Genomic DNA, 21,394 nt, shown 5'->3' on the forward strand with positions numbered 1-21,394 from the left:
GACGTCCAATCCCGTTCGGACTCAGAAGGTCGGCGGTGACCGTTCAGGAGCGAAGCGCACTCGACACAGTGATTAAAGCAGTTGGATTGAGCTGCGTAAACTGGCGTCACCGGAGGCAACACTCCATCTCAATCTGTTTTGTCGAAGCACGTTTTCATCCTGGCGAAATGCTCTCGCCGTCTGCGGCGGCGAGATAGCGCTTGCTGTTGGCGCCTTATTAAATCTACGAGCATTGAAATGAACTCTTATCTGAAGTTAAAGGCTGCCGCTCGGAAACATCTTCATCGGCCCTTCTTGTGAAAGGTTCGCTCTCCATCGAGGGTTTGAAGTTCGACATTTAGGACATTTAAACCACAACTTGGTGTTGTCAATGAGATTTGATTGATTCATTGAAACGGCTGCTTATGTCAATAGAGATTCCTAAAAAAATATATGCAACTTGCTTCGTTATTCCTTTAGATTCCAAATGTAAAATTGTAGTTCCATTCAATCCATTTTGTATTTTGGCCTTTGAGAATATTACCGTATTTGTTAACTATAGTTTTGTATTGTATTGTGACTCCAAACTACTGTTTGTTAAGACAGTGTCTGAACAACAATTTTGTGTATTTTTCAAACGGCCTTCTTTAATTCCACGCTTATTTCAAACAATGCAGCGTTGCACAAGACGGCCAACTCTGAATATGAATGCTTCTACATATTCTTATCGTGTACGCAGTAATAAAACTAGCGAGCAGACAGGTGACAAATTAGCTCTCACATCCTTTGGGGTCAATCCTAATGTGCCGTGAAATATAACAAGAACAAAGAGGAGTCCTTCTCAACACCATGCAAAACTTTTTTTTAATAGGCAGCCGCCTAGGAAGTCATTTTTGCCACGTTTGGCACAATGGAAATTCCCGCGATGCCGCCCGCAACGATTGAAGTCGCAAATGAGACGTGTTAGAGAAAACGTCTCGGGAATACGGACGGGGAAACAAAGCGAAGGGGATAAACACAATATGTGGCGCAGTTTTAAATACATCTTGGCTAAAGGCAAAGACTTCTTTCATCTCATTTCCAATTGGAACGCTATCATGTCACAACATTAGGTACAGCTGCGCCATCTGCGGTTTTACGGTGTAGGAAGGGGACCACCCTCAAATGCAGAGTTAACCCACTGAATTGGCCAATGGGAACTCAAAACAGGCGTGACCGGACGTTTCGTCGAAAGACGCTTGGTCCCCGGACGTTTGGTCCCCGGACGTTTGGTCCCCGGACGTTTGGTCGACTGGACGTTTGGTCACCGAACGTTTGGTCGACCGGACGTTTGGTCGACCGGACGTTTGGTCGACCGGACGTTTGGTAGAACAGACGTTTGGTAGAATGGGTTCGCTCGCTGTCGAATTATGACAGAGTTCACTGTTGATATTTTGATATTAGATATTTAGATATTAAACTCACTCTCTCTCAGGATTATAATTTTGAGAGCTGGTTTCAACAGTAACAACCCGGCGACCAAACGTCCATTCTACCAAACGTCCGGTCGACCAAACATCCGGGGACCAATCGTCCGGGGACCAAACATCTTTCGACGAAACGTCCGAGTGCCTAAAACAGGAGGTAGAAATTGACCAAAATAAAACCCAAGAGTCACCAATGTTTTCTATGGAATTCCGCTAGAACTCGATATGGTAAAGATCAGAGCTTCAGAAAAAAATGCATTGTGAGGTCATACTGCGTCTTGAGTACTTTTAGGCTCAAACATCAGTTTTTTTGGTGACTTTGCTAAGTGAATCTGGTTTTGGATGAGGATCATTGCGTCTCAGAGTGTTGTATATGGAATGCCACCGGATGATGTAGGTGTACCACCAGTTGTGACTTCATTAAAATCCGTGCATCCCATTTCCTTCATCAACTCCCGACCACGATAATTGCCTCGGAAGCACCAGTCAAGCTCAGCGTCGGGCCTTATTTTGTAAACCTAATGAGCGAGTCTGTCATTCACTGATGAGTCCCCCCGGCAGTCCAAACTTCCATTCGTACGTCTGCGGTTCTCCTCTGAACCGATTCCCGGTCGCACCGGGCTTCATGTTCCTTCCCGAGCGCTTATCCTTTTAACAAGGACATTCAGCAGTCTGGCTGGGAAGTTATACAAAAAAAAGAAGTAGAAGGAAAAAAACGGCGAGCTACGGGAAGGTGGAAACCGAGTCAACGCTGTCTGGAGAAGAGGTTTCTCAGGGCGTTGTTGTAGTTCTTGTTGAAGGCAGTGTAGATGAGCGGATTGAAGAAGGAGTTGGAATAGCCCAGCCACAGAAAGATGCTTTTCCAGATGGGCGGAATGTCGCAGGCGCACAACGGCTCGATGAGCTCGGTAATAAAGAAGGGGATCCAGCAGAGCACGAAGACGCCGATCAGGATGCCCACCATGAGCGCCGCCTTCTTCTCCTTTTGCTCGCGCCACGTGTCGCCGTCCGTCTGGAAGGTGACGGTGGCGTGACGGGCCGTGAACACCATCTGGGGCTGCCTCGCTTCCTCCTTCACCTGCGGCGATATCGAGGTGACCAATCCAATATCATGGGGTGAAGGCAGTTGCGTGGCAATCGGAAGAGAGGAAAATAGGAGCAAGTAGAAGACAACTTTTGTTGGGGTTATTTAGTGTGGCGGATTTTGTACTTTTAGACACAAAGATACTTTAAATTCAGTCCACACTGTAAGAAGTTCACTGCCAGATGCCCTACAAATTGCAGAAAATGCATCTGCTCAAAAATATGTTCACTTTTGCATACTGATGATTCTGACCTTAATTTGCCTGATCATTTTCCTGCCCAAAAAAAAGAATCCTCCCCTTTTGGAAGCATTACAAGCGGCGAATTGGTGGAAATAGTTGCCCAAGCGCATTAATATTGTATTTTTTTCCCTTACGTCTAAACGTGTAATATTAGTTAATGTCAAAAAAATATAGTAAGTTGTAGCAGTAATTTATGTCCTAATTTTATTCTAAAAAATGTAATATGATGAGTAAAATATGGAAATCTTGCTAGAATATTCATTTTTGATCATAAATAATTCTCTGTAGTGTGGGCTGCTGAAAACGAGCATATGCTAACTTCATTTTTGCCATAAGCAGAGAAATTAAATTAATTTCTTGCCAGTTTTGATTTATTTGGGAGACTATTTTGCGAGATGAAAACTGGCTGCAAGATACAGTGCGCTAACTTCATTTTTCTTCATCTATTTTCAATTTGAGAATCGAAATTGTGTCATTTTTTGTAATTTTTGATCACCTGTCATTGAGAATGTAGAGATTTGAGGAATTTTTGGACTCTGGCTAATCTCACCTCCGCCATGGGCGTGATGGTGTTGCTCTTGCGGGATCCGATGCGGAACTTGGCCGCCTTGTAGATCTTCCAGTAGACAAAGAGCACCACGCAGAGCGGCAGATAGAAGGCGCCGAAGGTAGAGAAGATGGTGTAGGACAGCTCCTGGCTCACCTGGCACTTCATGCCCTGGGTGTACGTCTCGCCCCAGCCGAAGAGCGGCGAGAGCGAGATGATGGACGACAGCAGCCAGGTGAGGGCGATCATCACGTTGGAGATCTTCTTGCGCGTCTTCAGCGTGTACTCCAAATGCCGCGTGATGGACCAGTATCGGTCCAGGGCGATGGCCGTCACGTTCCAGATGCTGGCCGTGCAGCATAGCACGTCGAAGGAGATCCACACCTGCCGTGCAGAAAACGCAGGCCACGTTGGACCGAGCCGGCGAGCCGGCGACCGACGGAAAAACGGGCGCCACCTGGCACAGGACGCGACCCAGCTTCCACAAACGTCCGTTGAGCTCGTGCACCAGGCTGAGCGGCATGACCAGCGCAGCCACCATCACGTCGGATATGGCCATGGACGCCACCAAGTTGTGCGGCACGCGGTGGAAGGTGCGCACCCGCAGGATGGTCACCAGAACCAGAAGATTCCACAGGAAGGTGGCCGCCGCCAGCATGGCCAGCAGCGTCAGGGTCAGAACGCTGAACAGCGAGAAGGGCCGCAGCGCCTGGTTGCCCTCCCAACCGGATCCGCTTGCGTTGGCGCCCACGTCGGGGTACGTCACGCCGGACGATTCCGACGTGGAAAACGACTCATTCTGCATCTGCGGGAGAAGCGAGAGCGCCGTGTCAAATTGGCGACATGGTTCATTTGTTCGCCCAACGCCATGATCCTGGCCTCTTTTCAGTCCTTTCAATTTTTTGGTACCTCAAGGCAAGAACTGTAATCAAATGTCGGAGTTTGTGTTAAGTCTGACAAGTGCGTCGCTCTGGTTTTTTCCAATAGTACATCTCAAGGGACCATTTAGCTATTTTCCCGAAATAGCTACTTCGGTTTTTTTCTGCGGGCTTTTGAGTGCGATTTGAGATGGCGCAGTGCTACTCTCAGGCTTCTTTTAACACCTAAAGGAGGAAAAAAAAGGAAACGTTTGTACTCATGCTCCTCGCTCCACTGCCTGATTTGCATCAACATAGACGTTCTGTTAAAGTAAATCGTTTTTTGCGAAGGCCACGCTGAAAAGAAAAACGATGGTAAGCAGACATACACTCTGCTCTGAAAATACTGGCTGAAGGCCACTGGCTTTTATTAGCCTTGTAAAATGTTGCAGCTTTTAGTTTGATGTAAGAGTCCAGTTTTGCAGTTTCCAAAACGCTTGATTTCGAGTCTACGTTACGCTAAAAACCTCAACTTTTAAAATCTGATGATTTGAAAAGTGGCATATATATTGAGTTTTTTCTTTATGATGGTTTTATTATTTTTCTTTCATAAACAAGAAAGTTCAGAAAACGGATATTTCAAGAAGGAAAGCACAATAGTTTTGATAAACGATTTTGGAGATTACATTTTATATCTCTGTGATTATATGATAGATATTTTTAAAAAATGGAGAAAACAAAGATCCTAAATTATTAAGAATGAATCAGGTCTATTTAACTATTGAGTACAATCTCCCTTTTGTCTTTTCATCTTTTTACTGCTCGATCTCATTTATAACTCTGCCACATCTGATTCTACTGAACATCAAAGACTTTTCCAACAAGTTCATAAAAAGCGCCTGTCATCAATCAAATTTCTTTTCAATAACACATTTTTTTTATGCAAAGTCTGAGATTTACCGCTTTAGCCTAATAAAGCATCAATGGAACAGGCTTCATCTCCGGATGTTAACGTCCACAAAGTCCCGCACATTTCGCCGAGTGATCCGACACACCTCATTGAACATTCACTTTCACCACCGGTCATATCTTCACGCCTATAAATTCCCATTCCCCGCTTCTGTATTCCGGCCCACGGCACCCCTGTCAAACCGTGCCACCATGTCTCTTCCAAAATCTTCAAATAACCTTGGCCTGTTCTCTTAAGTGAGGATTCTTTCCTGTAATATTGATGCAGTCATTCATTTTACATGGCAGCGCTGGTCATCCGGCCAAAGGGCAAATGAGCTTTTTCTCCATTTTTTAATAATTTTTTTATTGTTCTTGCGGCCCTTCCTCCTAATAAGTCCATATATTATTCATCAACAAATGTGTGAAATCTGACAGGAACGCAGGGATTTTAAAAAGATACTAGAACGAAATTCGCTGGTTGTCAAAAACATTCTCTCCGTCCTAGAAAATGCAAAAAAATACGGACTGACGATCCTTTTTGCGTCATAGTCGTCAGGTTCTGCTCAATTTGAATCCATAATCTCACATTGTTCGCCTTGTAACGCTATCATTCTTTGCGTTATTGCGTCAGGTGAATATTTCTCGGCGGCTTGAGGAAAACCAAGTCCCTTGGCCAGCGGTACACGGGGGTGACGCTTCATGCATTTTTCACACCCGCCGGCTGCCGTATTGATCTGTTTGCTATAACTCACGGGGCCTCATCCATAAGGTCCACCGGGTAATAACAATAACGGCTCGCGGTGACATATGACACAGTCCCTTAGCATCGCACTCCAATCAAAAGGCCTTCCGCCCTCTGTTGTTCCGGTTCTTCTCAACACATCTAACAGCCGTGAAATTGGAAAGCTGTCGAGAGAGGGACAGCCCAGCGAAAAGAAATCGACATTTCATAATCCGGTCCACTTGATCTCAGTGCATTAGCATACGGGCTAGGGAGACCCCCTTCGCCGTTGACGTCGCCGGAAAATTAGTCTTTGTAAAATTTACCTGGCTGAGAATTCTGTGGCTTGTTTTTTAGAGCATTTTCCAAGTCTAACCTGTTCGAAAAGCAAAAATTGTGACTCGTTTGATCGGCCCAATGGGCGGCGTCATGGATCTTGAGGTTGTCACGGGAAACGTAACCAGTCTATATTCTATTTGTTCTGCGTGAACACTTTTGCCGATTAGTCTGTAAGATCATCTTGAGCATTTCATGGATGTTTTGTGTCTCTTCAAAAGAAAGTAACGCTCACGATTGGACACAATCTATAATTGTGACATGAGGCAGATTGATAGCCTGTTAGGAATCGATCTGAAACAAAAGCCATCTTTGACTCATCTGTCTTTGACAAATCACCTTTTGCCATTGAAGCGGATGCAACTGTCGAGAATCTCTTTCAGCCGTCACGAAACAAAAACAAAACCATCAAAGTATCGCTTCTCGGCCCACATTGAACAACTATCGCCATCGTCATTGGCAGCCAAGAAGCTAAGTCCTAGTACGTTTAATTACAAGCGAAAGGGCATGCCTTATAATGCTTGTTCTACCCACTTTGTGCTTCCGACACACCCACTTGCCAACAGCCAACCAAAGCAAAGAGCTTCAATGGACTACTTAAATTTTCAACTTGTCTCACCAATTGCTTCTGGCCCCTCCCACTTGAAATAAATTGGATCTGAATTGGATTTGTCCATTGTCATCAATAGCTGTTGTCAATATCCTTCTTTTGCTAACGAACGCAACATGTACTCTGTGACCTAAAATGGCATTAAGTTAAGTGTTTGTTGGCGAATTTTAAATATAGATATGAAAAAAGACTGTCCGCAGTATGGAGTGCAATTTTTCCCTCTGCACATTGGGTCATCCATTCATTTTCTACCACACTTGTCCTCATTAGGGTCACTTCCCATCTGACTCTGGGTCGAGATGCACAGTACACCCTGTACTGGCTACCAGCCAATCGCAGGCAGGGTAGATATAAAAAAAGGCAACGGTCACACCTGCAGACCATTAAGAGTCTTCCACGAACCTAAAAACGGAGCAAAACCATGCAAACTGCTGCCAACTAGAAACATTGATTTCTCAAGAAACATCTTCCCCTCTTGTGTAAAACAAAAAACGGACTCATTCTGTTCAAACATTGCCTCATTCTTCTTGGAGGACTCTTTTTAAGTACCAACATCAAGCAAAAACCTACCGCGCATCAACTTTCTTAATAACCCCGGCTCCTCGGATGCCCATGCGGCGACATCCCGCGAGGATTCCTCAACACTTGAGCGTCAGTAGACACTTGTTACACAACATCAGTCACTAGATTGTAGTGTTTGAGGAGGTGGTGGTGGATAAGAGAATACAAGGCAAACAGAAAGTGTTGTGGAACTTACCCCGTTTAGCGATCCAGCGTCAAGTAGTAGTGCGGCAGAAGGTGCTCAGTGCTTGCATCCATCGCCGCCTGAGGAGGGAGGACTGATGGCTGAGCGTGGCTTAGTGTGGCTTGACTGCACATACACTGCGAGCGTGAGGAACCAACCGTGCCGGCTGCTATAGGGGGCTGACGAGTGGAGGGATCTGAGGCGAAAGAGGCGGGAGTCTGTTTTCATGGTAAACACTGCGTTTTTCTCAGTCAACTGAAGAAAGATGAAAGGAAGGTGCGAAGGGTGCAACGGGGGGAGGACGAGGTGGGAAGCCGCCTTACCAGAGGCAAAGATGCAACGGCGGATGCAGATGACGTCTTTATCTTGTTTCTCAGACAACGTTGCCTCCTCCTATTTTACCACTATGCGCCGCTCTCCAATTGGGAGGGGGTCGCGAGAGGATCCAAATGCCCAGTAGGCAATGCAGGGGACCACTTGTTGTCACCCAAACATTGGGGGCTCCCTTATTATTGACTTTTGATGGATTTTTTTCTACTCGTAGGTCCGGTTGAGTAGTCCAAGATTTGACTCATTCAGTCGCAATTACTCAAGTAACATTTATTTATTCACAGGTATCACCAAAAACGAACCAAATGCCTGATATGAACCCCAAAAGAGCAATTAGGAGAAAAGCAAAGTCTTAAGTCAGTTAAAAGAATGCACACTGCTGTTTAACTCAGCGGTTCATGTTTTGTAATCATCCTAAACATTAAATAAACAAAATAGGAAACTTTAATGTGTCAATTCAAATGCAGTGCTATGTTGAGATATGAATTGAATTTGCTCGTAATAACTCGTCAAAATTCAAGTTCCATTTGCCTCTCCACAAGATAGAACACATCTTAAACTACTAGCTAGCACTCTATAATTTTGTACTTTCTAAAAAAGAGAATGTTATAGCAAATCAAGCGCTTTGTGCAGGTTTCAATGCTGCAGTTCAGTTCATTGCGTGGCTCCCTCTAATATTCATTCTTTGGCCACCAGGGGCAGTAGAATGAAGTCACACAGAGCCCATCAAACAAGGACAGTCCTGTTATACCCTGTGTGTATTCATATCACAAAACGCATCCCTTTAAAACTAATTTCCTCTTAAATTTAAATGTTTTCCTCCCAGTGAAAATGGCTTTGACATCTATCGACCAATAAGTTAAAATAAGCATTTTCCTGGGCGTGCTTCCATTTTTTTCATTGAACGATGAGAGCCAAATGGCCATGTTTCAGTATTATTTACGCAGTGATTTAGTAATATTAGCTTTTACATGTAGAGTAGGAAATTCAAAATGACATCCTAATTCAATAAACAAGCATGCATGTTTCCTGTTATGTCCCAACAACTCTCTTGTTCGTTTTCCGATCGGTACCGAGAGGTTAAACCCGCTTTCATGCTTGCACTCTATCACGGAAACAACGTTGGCTTATCTAATAACATAACGGATCCCCCGTAAATCCGTGAGATTTGTTTCAAGCACCTGTTCAAACAGTCACGGCGCCGAGAAGGACGACGTTCAAGTCTTTGGGGCAACGATAACGTTTAAAAGGCAGGCTTCCCGTGGTGTGTGCGTGTTGTCATTTGCATGATGCAAGTGGCAGAAAGAAATCCTTTCAGTAAATCTTTCTATGTGATTTCAACCATGCCATAAAAATGTATTTGTTTCATCTCAGGCGACACATTTCATATGCAGATTTATTGCATTGATCATTTTGGCAGTCCTCCGAGGAGCTGTGAAAAATGCAAGCGGCTATTAAATTCACATGTTTTGAGATATATAACAATCCGTTCTGATTCCGCAGCTTTATCACGTTTTACCTTGTGATTTTTGTGTGTGTGCGACACTTTAACTTAATATTTCTCCTATATAGTATTGAATCAGTAATGCACCGATACTGTATTTTCCCCACTACCCTCGAAGTGATATACATTTTATTTGCAGCTACTTTTGGATGCGCTGAAAAACAAAATTAAAAAAATTCAATTATAATCGAAACATACACAAGCACAAAGAGAACACACCATGCAAAGTTCAGTTCAGAAATTAAATGATAGGTTTATTAATAGGTAGACTTTAATAAAAACAGAGAGACATCGTTGACATATTCCGGCTACCAAACTTGCAAGGAGAATCCACCCTGACTTCGTCCTCGTCCCAGATGATTCTGAAGAAACGGCATCCTCCTCTGTACATTTAGTCGCGCATAATCAAAACACTTACTGTAATCTGATTCAAACAATTGCATAAACTAACCGAATAACACCATTAAGGTAAAAAAACAACTGCCACAACAATTTCGTATCAGGTCGGAAACCAAGAACACCTGCGTAAGAATTTGCACAAATAAGCATAATAATTCCATACATGGTAAAACCCGAGCGACAGTATTTTTAAACAATAAGCGAGTATTTTCGGAAGTTGGTTCGATTATCGCCATCTGCCGGAATCCAAGTCAAAGCAATTTAAGAGTCCTTCGTAGATCTTCATCGCCAACTCAGATCAACAGTCCTTGGCCTGGAACGTGGTGTCCTGTCCAAGTCAATAGTCCTGAAAACAAATGTTCTCGAAGTGGCTCCGTCCTTTTGCTCGGTCCCAAAATAGATGAAGCTCCTATACATATTAATGATTTAAAATGCACATATAATAATATCCCCGAATAACCCCAACATTAAACTTATTCTAAATATGAACTTTTGGGTGAAATACATGCAATGTGATGCAACTCAGTTTGACTAAGCAAGAGTTATACAACCTATTTGGCAGGCAGGTTTGAGATTGCCAATCATTTATTCAGTGTTTGATGCAAGAAAACGAACAAAATAACAAAAAAAGTGCCGTGTTGTCTTCTTACGGTGAGATGTTGTTCTCGCAATATCGAAACCGGGCCAAGTTTAGATGCATTACTTAAGAAAAGGTGAAATACGATGGGCCCGAGGCTACGTGGTCATATCATCGATTTCACTGTGTTAATTTACAACGGCGACCTTGTGTCGTAAATAGTCCCAAAATCACACAGTCCCGCCGACGATTTATTGCGAGGCTTTGATAACTTGTGAAAGAAAAATGGGAATCCAAACACTGTCTGTCATAACATGGAGGAACAACAAGTGTGTGATTGTTCTTTTTCAAGGTTTGTTCCTAGTTGTCATGGTTCTGCTCGTATGGCGTCTTTGGGATTTATTGACTTTAACTTTTAAAAGAGTCGAGGCCGTAAAAGAATGTATGTGTATACGGCATTTACTTGATATATCGTTTCGCTCGGTTAATTCTGTCCAGTAGATGCCGTTTTTACGAGCTAGAATTTACACATTCCACAAGTCGAAACAGCTTACAGTCTTATTTATCGATTATGTTTTTCCCCCTCCTTTTTTAGGACTGTAAAATATGGATGGATTGCAGGATGCGACATTTGCGGAAGAGAAACTCAAAGACCTCATCAACCACAGGTAATTTAATTTTAATATCCATATTGTTTACTCGTTAGCTGCCATTGATGGCAATATACGTCTTATAATCCATTTGGAATCAACTGAACATTAGACTCCATTATGGAAAATGAGGAAAATTATGTATATTACTCAATTTATTTTAGAACACACAATGGTATCAAACAGGGGTGTGTAAACTTTTTCCAGCCAATGTCAATTCACGAAAAATATGATAGTAAAATGATCAATAATTTAAGTTCCCTATTTTCCTTTCCTTTAATATAAATAAATACGCAAAGCTGACTTTATTTTACTCCTAGATTTTTAGTTGTATTTCATTTTTAACACCATTGACTTGATTTATTTGGATAATTTATGACAACCTGCTGGTCCAGTACTTACCTGGGACCCAAAACCCGAATACAATACTTTTTTTTAAACCCATATCCAATCATAGGTCCCTTAAAAAGCCATTAAAAGAGCCATTTCCCCGGAGAACGCGGATCAAACGCACACAGACAATCTCCACGGCGTCCATTTCCACACATCGCCGATACGTCCGCCCGTGATTACCGTCCTTAACGAGGCCGCCGGCGAAGGCGTGCCGAGCTCAGCGGGTTTCCTCAAAATGGAATGAGATGCGGCGAGATAAACGCTTAGTCTCGAAAAAGTCCATTAACAATGTGACAGCCCACAAATAGCGCGGGAGTCTATTTTGATATTGACATACTGTGACGGTGACCTCAGGTGAGCTCCGTCGTCACGGCGACGACCCCAGCAGTTTGGAGTTGTTGGTGCGAGAAGTGAAATGAAAGCGCCAGTGCATAAACCAACTCTGCAGTGATTGATAGGCTCTCATCACCTCCAACTCCCCCTCCCCCAATATATAAATAGGATTGATGGTCAAAATGAGGCGCTTGGAGGCATTGCTTCAAAAGAAGGCAGCGTCAGTTTGATTGATAAAGACGGTTTTGAACTTGAAAAGGGATTTGAAATCGATAAAAGTCGACCTCGAGCCTGAGATTACATAAAGTGGGAGTTGTAGTTGGAAACACAGGTTCTCCCTTTAATAGGAGAGAAAGTTATTTCATGAAAATGGAGTGAATTGAAAGTTTAAAAAGTGAAGAAAAAGAGAAACAATCCTTTCTGATTGCTTGCTCTGATTGTGACATTTTCTCCCGGAGGATGTTTTTAATGTCACTTAAATCAATTGTATGGTAAAATGTGTCATTTCTAAATGCCATTGCATTCATCTCTTCACTTATTATGGTTATAATTGTTAAAAAAAAAGAAAATAATCGGACTCATTGGAAGAACATGACCAAAAATTGCATAATCCTGTTAAAGTGAGTTAAAAGATTTTTTTCTCAAACAAGAAATAATAATAATTGGACATAGGCTTTGTCATCATCATCATTGACTCAACAAAAGCCTAATTGTCATCATACCCAGAAACTGCGTATGACGAAATTGGTAAGCCAAACTTAACATTTTTCATACGTTTATTGCACTTTTCTCAAACTTTTTCAAAATCAGCACAAACTTGGAAAAAAATAATAAAAACTACAAATTCTCGTTACCGCCGGAGCAGTCTTTAGCAACCGTTTAAAGTGACACGCCCCCCAACATCCCGATGGATTTAACATGATAATTGAAATCGGTTCTAACACAACATGTTAACCGGACGAAATCCATTAAATAATAATGACAAGGAAAAATGGGAATAATTGAAACGGCTAATTTGCGCGTTAAACAAAAAAAAAATTAATTTGACGATTATAATTTAATTATTCCTGAGCGCCGATTAATTTTATTTTTGATGATTTTAAATTGAAAACCTTAATGAAGTGTTGGCAGTTTATATTTAACTGGGAATTGCGGCAATTTGAAACAGCGCGCCTCCAGTGATCCCTGGCCTCATCTCGGAGGTGAACAAGCCTGCAGGGTTTGCCCTGAAAAAGTGCTGCAATTAATGAAGCGCTCAAGGACAAACGGCAAAAAACTCGGGGCCGTCCGTCCGTCAATCGCTCGCGGGGACGTGGCGGGGAAAGAAGCAACTCCATCTTTCTTTCTCTTCCTAAAAAAGGCTTTAAATCAACTTATTTTCAAGTGTCACAGATGATCCAGCGTGAAGAGGTCTTGTGAGGACTCGATGTAGGGCCCTTTAATGTGTAATTTTCCGCAATCAGAGACCCGCAGCCTTCAGGCGACAATGAATCATCATGACTTATAATTGCGTCCTTCTCGCCAGACGTGGCACAATGGGGGTGCGCCCGGCGATTTTTCTGTCCTCACCCCGGTATTATTGACAGAGGTGTGGCAGATCTAATTCAAGTATGGGCTCCCAAGACTTCATAGTGACTCTTGGAGTTTTTGTTTTTTTTCTGATAGGTGAACCCCCTTTTAATGTGAAGCGGCAATAGCTGAAAAACTAAATGTCAAGACAAAGCCTTGTGGCATGTTTTCAATTCATGTTTACAAAAATGTTCAAAGCAGCTAAAAAACAATCTATAAAAGTGTCAGCTAGTAATTTTAGTAGTGTGCAAATGGTTGGTCATGTATCTGTGGTCACTGACAATGAGTTACTGAAGTTTTTTGCTGATTCAGCAGAGTATTCTTTTTGTCAGAATGGTGGTAACAGGAGAAATATGTTTTTTTTTAATTGAATTGAATGCTTGCATTGTCATTATAGAAGTATAATGAGATTTAAAGTTTTCACCATGTAGTGCACAAATAACAACAAAAAAGTTAGTTACTAGTAGCTTTAGAGAATTCTCCATAAAATAGAGAAAATACTACACAAAAGCTTTTAGTTAAGTGGCTTTTTTCCCATGAAATACAAATAATTGTGCACTGACCGTAGATAAAAAAATTACATTTTTTATTTTGACTGTTATTTTTCTTGACTAAACTAAACTAAACTAAAATGTGTTTTTTCCTACCAAGAACAGTTTTAAGTTTTTTTTATTACTACAAAATCATCCCAAATGTACTATAATACAAATTAACTTTTACAAATTCCTTATGGAAAAAAAGTGAAATACAACCGAACTGTGCCAAGCAGCAATTCCCCACCAGAATCACAACTTTCCACTTTTGATAATTTACAGTAGACTTTCAAGCCACTCTTTACCAAAGATGCATTGGGGATTCTGCACACGTCGATGAAAAGCTACTTAAGTTGTGCAGGAGAATGTAAATGCTGCGTTGTTGTGTTTGTCTTAGAAAGTCCCACGAGGCTCCAGCTAACACTACCGGCAGGTGGGCAACAAGGTAAAAAAAAACAACTTATGAGGAATAAATCCCCTCATGGATACAATAGGACACATGTGAGGCTGCCAATGGAGATCGAGCACGAAACCCACTCGGGCGCTTGATGAATGCGCGCCGAGGGATAGAGTTGGAAGGGGGCCGAGATGGCGCCTCACCTTAAGTGATGTTAGCACCGACAGTCGCCATCCACGTAGTATATGCGGGGGAGGAGAGGTGTTATTGATTTCTGGTGCAGCAAAAATGCACTCAAAGTGCAAATCGTTGTTGGCTTGAAGGTTCATTTTAGCCCCAGGTCTGATAAAAATACGAGTTAACTTTCCACAGGTCATAATTGCATTAGGGGTTTAAATTAAATAGGCATATACAGTTTTTGCTCGATTATCCGAAAAGACAATTTGATTTATTATCAAGTATGCCAGCAAGTAGTGCATTTCGACATAAGCAACCCAAGTCAGGTTTTTGGATACACGTATTTATATTTTGGCGAGATTTTTTGTGGGATTTCAATGTGGTAGGAGTCAGGGGATGCAAAATTTGATGAAGGTACCCCGCAATAACAGGGATCTGTCATCAATTTAATAGGGACAAGCATGGGAATCTATCACGGAATACAAAATGGCAGGGGAATCAAATTGAAGGCTACTGAGGTCACTGACTTTTATATTTTAGTTACAAGATATGAGGTGTGGAATTTTGATGAATGCAGACGCTCTTGCTTGAAAACAAAAGAGATGGAGCTGAAGATTGGCGCCGCAGGGGACACGAAGACAGAAGACAGAAGACAGACGCGTGAAACGAGGTGGAAAGTAATAGTCTGGATGGAGGTTAGGGGTGACAGTGTGTCCGAGCCTTAATGGAATGTTACTGTCTGGTTTCTACTTACAACCGCATGTCAGACAAAGTGCACATGTGAGAAAAGGTGTGTTGAATTTTCTACCACCCCAACTGTGGCAAACAGTTGAAAAAACAACAAAAAAAACAACTGCACTGCAGGGGGTTTCAAACTCAGTTTGGTTCGCAGGGCCACATTAATGCTAACTTGATCTCATGTGGGCTGGACCTGTTTATTTATGGCCCAAAAAGTCAACATACTTACTTACTGGTACACGGTCGATTGGTCGCCGGTCTTTTGGTCGCCCGGAAGGTTAATGATAATTGGTCATTGCTCAAATTCCCTAAATACAAACTGCGAATGACTATTTAGTCATACTTAATGCCCTATTAATTATTAGGCTAAAGAAAAGCTGCACATTTCCCGTACTTTTTTGTTTTTTTTGTTGGAGAACTTGTTAAGACCCTGACTGACGTAGCTTCTTAAAGGGAAAACGCATGTACATACAAACTTATACACTCACACGTTGGCTCAGTGAAACTGCTCATGGCCATTGTTGGCTTTTATTGATGCGTAGACCGTGTTGTTTTACCTTGTTTTGTCGCGCTCTTTTGGTTGTCGGTCTTTTGGTCGCCGGTCTTTTGGTCGCCGGTCTTTTGGTCGCCCGTTGTTGCGGTCGGGGCGACCAAAAGACCGCGACCAAAAGACCGGCGGCTAAAAGACGGCGACCAAAAGACTGGCGACCAATCGACCGCACACGCTTACTTACTAGGCGTGCAATCCATTTTGACTGGAAGGGACAGATGAACCAACATGTCCGTCAGGCAGAACAACCCAGCGGACCAGATCGGACCCCCTCATAAATATATTTTTCGCATTGTAGTCGTAAGATTCTCTCTAGTCTGTCTTCTAAGGTGCATTGTGGTCGTAAAAAAAGAAATAAAAAGTTAGCCCTTTTTTTTTGCACAACTCAGCATGAGTAAAGTGATATATTGTTATCTTAAAATTTCCACTGACTGCCTCCCAATGATCATTAATAATTCAAGGGCAGGCTCCACAAAAATGTAATTGTGCAGTAATTAAAAGTGAAAGTCATCATTTTTGATTAACAAATGATTATTGTGATTAATTGTTTCCTCAAAGAATGCCCATCTTCATTTGTGTTGTGTTGATTGACGGCACTAATTAGAGTGACGGTCAAAAGTTGTAATTAATCTTTTAGACAACATTTATCTTAAATACGCTGGAATAGGAGTTGGGGATTAGTAGATAATTAGTGCGCCTGTTCCCCCTTATTAATTAACTTGGCCCATTTACATATATCCTAATTGTCCTAGCAAGCTCATTTGCGTCGTTTTGCCCGTCTTGTTTTAATTTTGTTTTGCTCCCAGCATAAACTCACGTGTTGCCCTTATGTACCTGTTATTTTTAAAAATACACCCTGAAATGAACTGTTACATTTTGAAAGATGGCGGGCACTTAAGTTTATTAGCATTTTGTACTATGCGCTATGGAAGTTTAAAAAAAAAACGGATTTTGACTGGTTTAATGTATGTAATTTTTTAATCAGGATAAACTTTTGAACAAGGAAGTGAATGTTATTGAGGCTGAAGTCAGTTGAAGTTAATCCACATTTAAATGAGCTGCATACTAATTAGAGGTATTCCCATCCTAATTGGATTGAACAGCACTGTAATGTAATTTGGTTGAATTCTATCACATTGTCTCATAATTGAAGTGGTTCATGCCATAATTGGAGTGCATGGGATTGCATTGTAATTATAGTGAATTACATTTGGTGAATCGCAAGAAAATTAGATTTGACCATATGCTTTTATAATTTGATGTTTGGTACCATGACTAACAATGTAAGGATACATCCGTTACATAGCATAACATAATACAGCGTAATGTATCCCAACGTAGATGTACAAAACCGAGCGTAATTTGCCATTACGCAACGTAATGTAGCATAACGCAATGTAATTTGACTTAATGTACCTTAATATAACGTAACTTAATGTAACAGACTGTAATTTAATGCAACATAACAGGACTCAATGTAATCTAATGGAATGTATCATACCTTAATACAATGCAAAGTAATGCAACGTAACAATGCAATTTTACCATATTTCTTATGGAGCGAATTGTATTGTGTTGTGAATTGTCATTGGACCTTTTGCGAAAAGTTTTACATACAATTGGAATTCATTGTTATACTAAATTATTTTTGATTGATTCTATTGGATTGAATGATTATAACGAAAGTGCCCCATTTTTAGAGAATTTTATTGGAATAGGAATCAATGGTATTGGATTAATTGTTACTCTCAATAGAGGGAATCAAACGGCAAAATAATCCAATTGTATTTATGGCGTATATTTATAACTCCTCATAGATAAATGATGCTTTAAAGCAAATTCAGTCCCTTAAGTGGAAGGAGAACTTGACATACGGTAAGTTTACTTTTCCAACCCAATCTTTTCTCTGCATAATTATGTGAATTAAATTAATTGAGGCCTGTACATTTGCATATCTGGGTTATTTCTCTTTCAAGGGTGGATTGGGACAGGTCTGTGGGGAGAGAAGAAATTATTACAATGCGCCAGACAGTCCGACTCCACCGCCACGTCTGCCGCTTTTTTTTCTTCTTTTTTCTTTCCTCCAGGGAAGCTCTAGTCCCAACACCTCCGAAAAAAAGATGGGATTTTATCAGGGTGCAATATAGGAGTCATATCAATGAGATTTTTATAATGGACTTTGCCATCCCCGTTAAACACGATATCCTTAAATAGCACATATAGACTATTTTTTTTATGGGAATGAGAATCACTTCTAAAGGCAATTTCATGGGATGTGCAATCTGATCGTGACCAGTAAAATGCTAACTGGGGAATATGCCTTCATGTTCCGGTGACCCTTATTGCTCCACTGGAAAAAAAAATATAATAATAATATTGTGTTGTTTTGGGTATACTCCCTGGCTAATATTATCCTTCACTTCAAAGTAAAGCAATAAGCTTTCATCCCCCCAAAGACATTTTTCAAGTATAGTATCTTGTGGAAAAGTAAAAGCTATGAATGCTTAGAATTATGTTCAGCTTCTCTTCATCTATTAATTATGTTTCACTAACTCATTTCAACTAGGAGGGCTTCAAGTTTTACACTCCTGCAGTATACTTTTCTTGACATATGTTTATTCTCCAACAGCAACCTGATGGTTTTATACCTACACCGGCTGCTATTTGGAACGGTTGCTACTTCACACCACTTTGTCAAAGACACCATCCGAAGAAAAACTGCCTCAAAGCATGCTTCACCAGGTACGGTTATCTTACTATATTATATTACCTTCTCGTGATAAGCAATGCAGTTGCCAACAAATCCAACCCTGCAAAAAAAATCCCCTAAAAGCATGCGGGAAAATGTGCTGAAAACTAAACAAGTCCATTCATATCAGTATTCTAAAAGTGGCAGCTTATCGACCATAATTCTTTCATCTCCTCACATCACTAAATGATTCTGATTAGGTTTGTAATGAATGATTTTGCTCTCCTGTTTGCCCTCAATGCCACTTTGCATAACAACCCTCAAAAACGAAATCTTTTTCCCAATGCATCATGCAAACATTGATATTAATTGCTGATCCGGAGCGGCCATGTCGATTGCCCATATGAATTTTTGATCAGGGTTTTCAGACATAACCCCTTCCCCCCCCCCCCCCTCCTGCTAATCTAATAGAAAGGCAGCCTGTCTGGAAAGAGCAGAATAACAATTGACCAAATGCTGGCAAGAAATTGTTTTAGCGCAGCATGGTGCATTTATATCAATGCTGCCCCCTGGAAAGGGATCCTGTCCTCAATTTGGCCAACAGAACCCGATAAAAAAAACAAAAGATCACAGAAAGTGGTCACTAAAAACAAGCAGGGATACTTTCATTCATCAAATTTAATCCACATTTAGGTTTTTTTTTTTATTAACCTACCCTGCGGCTTGCATCTGTTGAGATGTCTGATATTTCATATTTAGTGTGTTGAAACCTAAGGAACAAATCACAGGAGTAAGGCTTCTTTTTACCTTAGTTTTTTGTTAGTTTGCTAGCATCTCAATGGGCGTCAAACTTTTTATAGCCCCAAAAAGTCCAAATGAAATGACAACCACCGGACAACAATTGTATTGTGCATGATTTTAATATCTATATGGACATACTCCTAATTGTACTACAAAATCGAAACACGACACAAGGCAGATTGAGGGTGATTTGGGGAGTTTCCCTCTTTTATTGTATCATTTTTAATGTTTAAAATCTCCTTCAGACCCTCCAAACTTCGTAAAAATGTATGTTATTGATCTCTTTTAAAACCTGCAATCACAGGCTTCCCTCATAATATTAGACTTTCATTCGGGGTGCTGAAATATGTTAGAGTATTAAAGGTATTTCACGTTTAATTGCGTTCAAAATGGTGGGGAGAGGTCTCCAGCCCCCCGTGTGACCCTAATGAGGATAAGCAGTACTTAAAAAAAGTGGACTTTGCATATTTAAGAAAGGTACATAACATTTAAAACATTAAATATCATAAGACAGAAGCACATTTTTGTCCAATGCCATTAATATAAAGCAAAAATAGTTTCGCAATATACATTACATACAGTAGTGTGTGCTATTTCAAAAAAGTAACAAAATATTTAAGAGCTAGTTAAATTATAGTGACAGTGTTCTTGCGAAATTGTACTGCCACCTTTTGGGGATGAACATGTGGTGCATCATTGTACATAATAGTTAGATATCAGCTCTTAAATTAATCTTCATTTATGATCATGACAGGAATAATTGTAAAAGGACTAAACATGGGTCGCTATACCCTATATACAAATATATTACAGTTTAATTTGCTGCTCTAATTCCATATGAAACACTCTCAGAAACCCCAAACATCCTATGAGAGTCCATAGCAACGGGGCCACTGGTTTTGTCTGGGCACATGCAAAGTGTGACCATCTGGGTGATGCTCATGGCAGTCAACAGGAGAAGAAGGCACCCTGTGGATGATTGGATCGCGTTAGCGCACTTGATTCGAACTCCAATGATAGTTAGCAACATTGATGTTGTAGGTAGTAGCACTTACCACAATAAATCATATTAGTGGAGAAACTGTAGTACCAGTAGCCTCTGGAAATGATGGCCGCCATACCCAAAATCAGGATGATGTAAATCGTGAAGGTGTGACGCATGTAATCTCGCAGCAAAAAGTTCTGCAAGAAGCACCTGGAAGGGAAGCAGAAGCTCTAAGATCATTAGCAGACAGCGTGTCAGGACGAAGAAGTGCCGCTGGGTCCTTACCAAATCAGAGCGCACACAAGGAGAATGGTGAGCACGATCGTGCTGACAAGAGGCTCCTTCACGCCAGCATTGTACTTAAGTGCAATACCCAGGTGCTGCGTGGCGTTCAAGAAACTCCACCCGCAATAAAGACCCAAGCCGTTGTGTACCTTTAAGAGATGATACAAAATCAGGATTTGGGCCTGTTTAATCGCCGCATCCGTAACATAAAATGGCAAGAATTGCTACGTGGATTGACCCAAGAAGACGTAAGAACAGCAATTATTAGGAAAGGCAAAGAGAATGCAAATTCATGTGTGCTTGTCTGTAGACTCACCCAGTAGCGGATTGTTCCGATCTTTTTGGGGTCATTGCGGATCAGCCAGGTTTTGTGGCGGTACAGGTTGAGGAAGGACACGAAAAGCATCCCGAAGCTGAGCGCGGTTTGAATCCACGATAGAATCACGGCTCCCAGGACCAAGCTGCCAACGCGCAAATGTCAGCCTTCCGCCGCCAAATAGACTTGATTCGATCGACTCTTACCGTCTGTCCCAGAGAAGTAGGGTCCCGATCCCAGCGCAGCACACCACGGACCAAGTTAGGTAAAAGAGCGGCGGAAGGATTTCAGGGTTGCAAGGATCGCGAATGCCACTGTGCAGAAAATCCCAACACAGGACATAAGCGCTCGTCCAGCGCCGGCACATTACTTGGACTTTGTGCTCACCTCTTGCAAAGACTGTAGCAAGTCGCTATGAGCCACCATTCGCACCAGACCACAACGAGGAACCAGACCTCATTGGACCAGGTGTCCATCGTCACTTCGAGAGGGAAGCTTTCGGACACGTTGTTGACAGAAGTCTGAAACAGAGCTACGAAACGCCTTCAGATCGAGGCCCAAGATGCAACAGAGACTTAAAGCAGAAAGAAAATGACACAACGCATCTGACCCAAAACAGTTGCTAAAGACA

At 41.6% G+C, this 21,394-nt stretch overlaps 2 protein-coding genes across 3 annotated transcripts in view; one reads left to right on the forward strand and one right to left on the reverse strand.

The window, feature by feature from the left end:
* The window catches only part of dlgap1b (discs, large (Drosophila) homolog-associated protein 1b), a 110,712-nt gene that overhangs the window by 16,766 nt on the left and 72,552 nt on the right, over positions 1-21,394 (forward strand). Inside the window, exons 4-5 of the mRNA XM_077623922.1 lie at positions 10,943-11,015; positions 18,317-18,429. The gene's annotated coding sequence lies outside the window, so the exon portion shown is untranslated. The remainder of the gene's footprint in view (positions 1-10,942; positions 11,016-18,316; positions 18,430-21,394) is intronic.
* On the reverse strand, positions 1,596-7,931 carry htr5ab (5-hydroxytryptamine (serotonin) receptor 5A, genome duplicate b). Of its 2 annotated transcripts, XM_077624574.1 has the most exons (5): positions 7,861-7,931; positions 7,550-7,733; positions 3,775-4,122; positions 3,321-3,701; positions 1,596-2,523 (listed from the first exon to the last, which is right to left on the reverse strand). In XM_077624574.1, exons 3-5 carry the CDS (start codon positions 4,120-4,122, stop codon positions 2,191-2,193), a joined length of 1,062 nt encoding a protein of 353 aa, XP_077480700.1. In that variant the 5' UTR covers positions 7,550-7,733; positions 7,861-7,931; the 3' UTR covers positions 1,596-2,190. The 2 variants fall into 2 exon arrangements, with proteins under 2 accessions (XP_077480700.1, XP_077480699.1); XM_077624573.1 differs by having other exon boundaries at positions 7,550-7,872.

The sequence above is a fragment of the Stigmatopora argus genome, chromosome 17, assembly GCF_051989625.1.
Source record: "Stigmatopora argus isolate UIUO_Sarg chromosome 17, RoL_Sarg_1.0, whole genome shotgun sequence".
NCBI lineage: Eukaryota > Metazoa > Chordata > Actinopteri > Syngnathiformes > Syngnathidae > Stigmatopora > Stigmatopora argus.